Raw genomic sequence first — 7,725 nt, 5'->3', positions numbered from 1 at the left:
TCTTTCTCAAAATAAATAACTAAACATTTTTTAAAAATCCTACTTGATTAGCATCTCAGTAACCTTTATAAGCCTGGAATGAGGAAGACTTCTCTAACAAAGATTCAACATCCAGAAGCTATGAAAGCAAAAGTTGATGAATATGCCTACCTAAAAACTCATGAGTGGTACACACAGACACAAACAAAATACCACAAAAAAAGACTATTAGAATTTTCTTAGGGTTGCCTGGCTTGCTCAGAAGAGTGTGCCACTCTTGATCTCAGGGTCGTGAGTTCAAGCCCCATGTTGGGGATAGAGATTACTTAAATAAATCAAAAAAAGAATTCTTTGTTTTTAAACAGGAGAGGGGTTACTATGTAAAAACTTAAGCTTCAGTATGGCAACTTTTGGAAGACAACTTGGCAATATCTGCCAAAATTTTAAATGTTGTACCTATTGCTCCAGCAAGCCACCTCTACAAACTTACCCTTGAGTACACAGTATTAACAGTTTGCCAAACTGTAGATCTAAAAAGAACTTCTAGGGGCGCCTGGGTGGCGCAGTCGGTTAAGCGTCCGACTTCAGCCAGGTCACGATCTCGCGGTCCGTGAGTTCGAGCCCCGCGTCAGGCTCTGGGCTGATGGCTCGGAGCCTGGAGCCTGTTTCCGATTCTGTGTCTCCCTCTCTCTCTGCCCCTCCCCCGTTCATGCTCTGTCTCTCTCTGTCCCAAAAATAAATAAAAAATGTTGAAAAAAAAATTTTTTTTAAAAAGGACTTCTATTGTAGAAGTGTTCATAACAGCAAAAGTGTGGAAACAACCCAAGTGCCCATCAATAGGTAAAGAATGCAATAAATCATGACATGTCTGCATGATTCAGTCTGACAGTCAACCGCTAGAAAGAATGAGACAAACCCCTATGTACTGACTGTGAATAGATCTGCAACATATATTTGGAGGGGAAGAAGTGGGGGGAGGGGGAAGATATGTATATGTGATCCCTGTGGGTATACTTTGATTATATATCTCACTTTTTACATACATTTAAACTTTATACCACCATCTATTTTCTGTAGAGGTATATATGTCATGCCTAAAATGTTTTGTTTCTGAAATACCAAAACTCTTTGTCTTGGACGGGAGACTTAGGCAGATAGAGGAAGAGATCACCAGCAGAAACTGTATCTTCATTTTTCAACCTTCTACCATTGGACTTTTTTGCCTTGTCCTTTTTTTTGTTTTTTGTTTGTTTGTTTGTTTGTTTAATGTTAGTAGGGGTTACTTGCACTGTGGATTATTAGCATTTATTTTCTCTTCACAGTCTTCTGCTTTTTAAAAACCAGTAAACACTAATATTAAGAGAAAAATATTGGGGCGCCTGGGTGGCGCAGTCGGTTAAGCGTCCGACTTCAGCCAGGTCACGATCTCGCGGTCCGTGAGTTCGAGCCCCGCGTCAGGCTCTGGGCTGATGGCTCGGAGCCTGGAGCCTGTTTCCGATTCTGTGTCTCCCTCTCTCTCTGCCCCTCCCCCGTTCATGCTGTGTCTCTCTCTGTCCCAAAAATAAATAAAAAACGTTGAAAAAAAAAATTTTTTTAAAAAAAAAGAGAAAAATATTTACCATCTACATAACTAACTCTACTCTATTCATTCTAGGTTTCCAAAGTAACCAGTCATAGCCTCTCTCCTGGCTATATCATTGATATGACTTTTGACTACATAATTAGTTTACTTCAAGGAAATTGCTCATTGTGGTAGCTCAAGATGCCAGATCAACTATCTAGATACAGAGGAATTTGGTGCCTGGTTATTATTAGAGTTTTATGGCTTTCACTGGACTGGCCTATGGTTTGGATCCTTAGTATATTACATCTGTTTAAATTTCATGTTTTATGAAGAAATCAAATACGCTTTCAATAAGTACCCTGTTGATCTATTAAGTTCTCCCAAGATTGTATTTATAAATTATCTCTCTTATCCTCACCTCCTTGGAATTTTACAGATATCCAAAAATGATTGAGATTGAACAGGCAGAGGCCCAGCTCTCTGAGCTAGACCTGCTCGCCAGTATGTTCCCTGGTGAAAACGAGCTCATAGTGAATGACCAGCTGGCTTTAGCAGAAGTGAAAGATTGTATTGAAAAGAGGACAATGGATGGACGATCTTCAAAAGTTTACTTTACTATCAATATGAACCTGGACATATCTGAGGAAGAAATGGTAATTCAGTTTGCTTTTGGAAGAACTAAAATATATCAAGACTTAAAACAGCACTTAGGACATGTTCTTCCTTTTTTATCAGGTGATGTTTTCTCTGGCCTGTATTCTTCCCTTTAAATACCCTGAAGTTCTGCCTGAAATTACTGTCAGGTATGTTACAGAAATTGGCCAACATTAGACTTCAAATTTATCTGAAAATGAAAGCAATTCTTAAGTTTGTTTTATGTTGCAAGAAAATTGATTTAGTTTTTGTATTCCATATCTTTTCCATCAGATCAGTATCACTAAGTAGATCTCAGCAGACTCAGCTGAACACAGATCTAACTGCATACCTGCAAAAGAACTGTCTTGGAGATGTCTGTATATTGAATGCCACAGAGTGGGTTAGAGACCATGCTTCTGGCTATATCAGCAGAGACACCACACCTTGCCCTGCTCCAGGAAGTACAGTCCAGCAAGTTGATCTCATTCTCACAAGACTGTGGATCTATAGCCATCACATCTACAACAAATGCAAAAGAAAGAATATTCTAGAGTGGGCAAAGGAGCTTTCCCTCTCTGGATTTAGCATGCCTGGGAAACCTGGTGTTGTCTGTGTGGAAGGCCCACAAAGTGCCTGTGAAGAATTCTGGTCAAGGTTTGCTTTCACAAATTTTGTATGCTGGGTCAATAATTTTAGTAGTAAACAGGATACTAGAGATGAGGGAATTAGTATATCCCTGGGATTGTACCTTATGGGGATTCAGTCTCAAGTCAGTGGATAAGACAGAATTTACACATGGTTGGCATCACCCCCCTTCCCTGACACAGTGCGCATAGGAGATGTTCTATAAATAACTGTTGAATTGAGCCGCTGCCCAATATGCTATGATCCCCTCCAGTTCCATTGATCTGATTCTTCTTACTGATGTGACAAACGGTGCATACCTATGAAACAAAGGGATTTCTAATCTTCTCATTTCTGTACTGACTTCCTAAATGAATTTCTAACACGTCCTCTTGAGAATCTGAGAGCAGTTTCCACATTTCTAAAATGTTGAAATGAGGCGGTAGCAATAAATGAGTTTGGGGATAGGATGGTGACCAGCATCATATTTGATTAAAACAAATCCCTGTGAGATAAAAGTAGGTTTCTTTACTTCCAGGAAGAGGCATTGCTAAGTCTGTTATATAACTTGTATTTTCAGTGCTCTAGAAGGCAAAACAAATTCTCAGTATTTCTACTTTGAAACTTTCTTTTCAGACTCAGAAAATTAAACTGGAAGAGAATTTTAATTCGCCATCGAGAAGACATTCCTTTTGATGGTGCAAATGACAAAATTGAAAGAGAAAGAAAATTTTCATGTTTTGAAGAAAAAGTATTCAGCGTGAATGGAGCCCGAGGAAACCATATGGATTTCGGTCAGCTGTATCAGTTTTTAAATTCCAAAGGTTGTGCAGATGTTTTCCAGATGTTCTTTGGTGTGGAAGGACAATGACTGAGCAGAGGAGTAGTTGAAAGTATTTTGTCACTGTTGGCCTTTCGACCTTTCCCCCCTCTGTCTCTTGAAAGATGAAGTAATTCTTTTTTATTTTATTTTTTTTTTTTTTTAAATTTTTTTTTTTCAACGTTTTTTATTTATTTTTGGGACAGAGAGAGACAAAGCATGAACGGGGCAGGGGCAGAGAGAGAGGAAGACACAGAATCGGAAACAGGCTCCAGGCTCCGAGCCATCAGCCCAGAGCCTGACGCGGGGCTCGAACTCACGGACCGCGAGATCGTGACCTGGCTGAAGTCGGACGCTTAACCGACTGCGCCACCCAGGCGCCCCGAAGTAATTCTTTTTTAGCCCCCTTCCAGAATGTTAGGGGGGAAAAAAGAGGGAAAAAAGGTAGTATAGCTCAAATGTATCTGTTAAAAAGATGTCATAACTGAAAGGAGAACTGTTTTAAGAACTGTTTAACTGTTTAAGTAATCTTAAAATCGTTGATAGAAAGTTCTTGACATAGAAATTACCCATTTTGAAAGAGAAATTAATTACACCAGAGGGAGAGGCAGGTCCAGCTTGCCATCTGCTCCCACCTGTCCCCCCAGCCCTGCTTCCACTAAGAACCTGGAAAAGCTAGATGTTCACTCTCCCAGCCTCTCTTCCGCTAGGGGTGGTCTCAACACAAGGCTTTGGGTGGGGGACTACTGGGGAAACTTCTGCTTTCCTGGTCAAAAGCGCAGATGCAGCGAGGGCACCTCTTCTTCCCCTTCCTGCCACAGACACTACAGAAAAGGCTGAAGCTGCAGTAGGGCAGGAAGGGCCAAGAAAACCACAGAGATGCCCGTCCCTACGTTGTTGAGCTGCCGATCCAACACCAGCCCCTGCCTATCTCTAGACAGCTTGTTATGAAATAAAACCAGTTTCATTTCGTTTTCTGTGCCTGTTACTAGCAGCTGAAAGCCAGATTGCCAAGTAGACTTTTCCCAAAGTCTTAGTTTTGCATCTACCCAGCCATTTGATACACAAACAGGTGGAAGTTTTTCTTGAACAGAGTTGGCAGTTCCTCTCTATTTTGGTATACTTCCCTTGTCCCTGTCCCTGGGCTCACCTCACAGAAGGCTGAGGCACCAGAGCTCAAACTTTTCAACAGATTTCAACAACTCATCAGATTGGTAATTTACAAAATTTGGTCTTGGCAAACTGGATCAACACATTTTTCATACTGGAAATGGCTTTCTATAAATTTAGTTTCAGCAATTGACCTAGAGTCAAATAAACACACTACCTGGTTTTTGTGGCCCTCCATAAGTCAGTTCCCAAAATACTTATCAAATAATACTTACTAGCTGCCAGCACTCCAGTCAGTACCATGCAATGAGTATTCCTTGAAGATTCAAACTTGGTTAGAGGAATGGGTGGGGGCGGGCGGGGGCAGACACAATACATTATTTATCTTAGTAAAAAGTTGGAGGCAACCTATGTGCCCATCACTACGTGAATCAGTAAGTGCAATATGATACATATGATGCAATACTATGTAGAATTCAGAAGGAATAAAGTAGAACTAACAAGGCAATGTGAGTAGATCTTAAATGTAAAGGTGGTTAAACACCATTCTGTAAAAGGAAGGGAGGTGTATGCAAAATGACCTCCAAAAACCAAGGCCCTAAGACTGAAGGACAATGAGTCCAGCTTGACAAGAAATGGTTTATTAGGGGGACTTAAGGACAGAAGGGACAGAAGCGTGTCTTGGATGGCCACAACATGAGTACATCTCCACAAGTCCAGCTTTCCTAGGACCTACTTTTTTAGAGCCCTGGAGGCTGGGAGTATATGCTGCAGGACCACTCAGGAGGAAATACCTGAGAACAGTTGTATCTCCAGAGGACATCAAAGATGCTATGCCCCAAGGATCTACCTAAGGGTGTAGTTAGGCCAAGAGAAAGAATGGGGAAAGATGGCCTGCGCTCAAAAAGGCTTCAAGTCACAGAGTGGTCATCATGGCAGATTTGTCCAAGATGTTTTAGTCTGCTTCACACAAACACAAATAAGAATCAGAAAGGTATTTATAGCACAGGGCCTATATCGGATGAACACTTATGCACCTCTCCAGATTCCACCCCTACTGCCCATTGTCGTGTCAGTTGCCCTGTAAATACCAATCTTTCCTTTGCTGTCACAACAGTCAGATGGACCAGCTGTTCATGTAGAGTGAGTCCTCCAGTCACTTCCAGATGTGAATGAAAAAGCCTATAGAGCAAAGGATCTGACATCCCTAGAAGCCTTCAAAGGGGCCAGATGATGCAGTTACTTTTAGCAGGACCAAAATGCTGAAACTTTTTCAGTCTTTGAACATTATTTTAATTTACATACCACATTTCTATGTACAGATAATCTCAAGTGTAACATACAAACAATGAAATTAAGTAGCTTTATAAGTTCTCTTCCTTGAGACCTTCTGTCAAATTTAGACATTAGATTATTAAGATATAGCAAGAGGGATGCCTGGGTGGCTCAGTCAGTTAAGCAGCCCACTTCAGCTCAGGTCATGATCTTGCGGTTTGTGAGTTCAAGCCCCACATAGGGCTCTGTGCTGACAGCTCAGAGCCGGGAGCCTGCTTCAGATTCTGTCTCCCTCTCTCTCTTCCCGTCCCCCGCTTGCACACGTGCTCTCTCTCTCTCAAAAATGTTACAGAATTTTTTTCGGTAAAAAATGTTAGAGGCATAGGAAACATGGCTTCCTTAGACTATTACCAATGATTACATACTTGATATATAAACATCCTTAATAGGAAAAACTACTTGTACATTTATTCCACAATGACAATCTATCACTGTATTAATTTGATCTATATCTTGAACTGGACATAATCTACAAAGAAATAATGTCAAATTCTGAAAATAAACTATTAGTACCAAATCAAACTAAGGTTAAAAGTTCAAAGGATTATTAGAAAATGAAAGTGTGGGCAGGAAACATTGTCCACATGTCCACTTTTACTTGTAAAAGTAATTCCTGTACAAACAATTCTTAAGTAATTTTTTTTTTAATTGTGAATTGTAAAATTAATCCCGTCAATCTTAGTTGAATTTGCACTAACAAAGTCAAAGTCACTGTTGTCATCTGCACATTAATTTGATAAGCTGCATTTTAACACAAAACTGTATCTGCTGCTATGCAGAACTGATGACCACTTTTAGCACTAATATAAAAACTTCCAGACCTTTTTTTATGAAAGCTGTAGAGTAGGATATGAGAGAAACCCAAAAATATGTCATTCGTGAAACTCCATAAAGACTGCAAGGCAGCTAAGAGTTTATGGCATTTCAGGACTGATGCGTGTTGCTTCCTAGGCACCCACCCCCTGCAACAGCGATTACAGCTATTTAGAACCAGCTGAGCCCATAAAAATTCTGCAAAGGGACACAATAAGCCTTCCGCGCGCGTAAGCACAATTTGGCAACCTGCTCCCGGCAGGATGGGGGAGGGAGGGAGGCACGTCTTTTGCCATCCCCACCAAACATCAAACATCAAAGTCGGAACCCTTCGAGGAGCACGGAAGGCGAGCGACTGGCTACCTGCCGACACCCAGATCCCCAGAGGCCTTCAAATGCTCCGGGGCTTTGACCGACACCGTGGCCTTCCACTGACCCTGCACCTGGAGCGCGCGGCTCACCTGGAGCGCGGCTGGGACGGACCTAACGACGCTTCGCGCAGGCGCCCCACCCTTTTACCCACTTGCCTGGAAACTGCTAGCCGGGTGTCGGGGACCTTAGTGAGTGTGGGAGCCCGTGGGGCCGGTCGCGGAACCTCAGCTACCAGCGCTGCCTTGCGGCTGTGGGCGGAGGCTTTGGACCCAGGGCTGTAGTCCTAAACTGCGGGCTCACCCTTCTGCTGGGGATCTCGCAGCCAGACGGGGGCGGCCGTGCTGCCAGATGGGGTGCTGTTGTTATTGTTGTTGTTGTTGTTTTGTTTTGTTTTTAACACTTAACTATCTTTGGGAAATGAGGTATCGGTCTGCATTCTTCTTCTGGGTGTCTCCAGGTTGCCGCAGCCGGG

General features: G+C 42.1%; 1 protein-coding gene across 1 annotated transcript; it reads left to right on the top strand.

The window, feature by feature from the left end:
- Positions 1-1,627: 1,627 nt before the first annotated feature.
- Positions 1,628-3,761, top strand: RWDD2B (RWD domain containing 2B). Its single transcript, XM_058731829.1, has 4 exons — positions 1,628-2,196; positions 2,279-2,346; positions 2,471-2,833; positions 3,440-3,761. Exons 1-4 carry the CDS (start codon positions 1,990-1,992, stop codon positions 3,672-3,674), a joined length of 873 nt encoding a protein of 290 aa, XP_058587812.1. The 5' UTR covers positions 1,628-1,989; the 3' UTR covers positions 3,675-3,761.
- Positions 3,762-7,725: the final 3,964 nt, after the last annotated feature.

The sequence above is a fragment of the Neofelis nebulosa genome, chromosome 5 (assembly GCF_028018385.1).
Source record: "Neofelis nebulosa isolate mNeoNeb1 chromosome 5, mNeoNeb1.pri, whole genome shotgun sequence".
NCBI lineage: Eukaryota > Metazoa > Chordata > Mammalia > Carnivora > Felidae > Neofelis > Neofelis nebulosa.
The sequence above is the reverse complement of the archived record's forward strand: the minus strand, read 5'-3'. Positions and strand labels throughout refer to the sequence as shown.

What these genes read in the sequence shown, in the direction of transcription:
- RWDD2B (XM_058731829.1), top strand. Translation starts at nt 1,990, where the DNA reads ATGATTGAGATTGAACAGGCAGAGGCCCAGCTCTCTGAGCTAGACCTG. An exon ending in ACATATCTGAGGAAGAAATG is followed by an intron (nt 2,197 to 2,278) that starts GTAATTCAGTTT and finishes CTTTTTTATCAG; the next exon opens with GTGATGTTTTCTCTGGCCTG. An exon ending in TGTGAAGAATTCTGGTCAAG is followed by an intron (nt 2,834 to 3,439) that starts GTTTGCTTTCAC and finishes CTTTCTTTTCAG; the next exon opens with ACTCAGAAAATTAAACTGGA.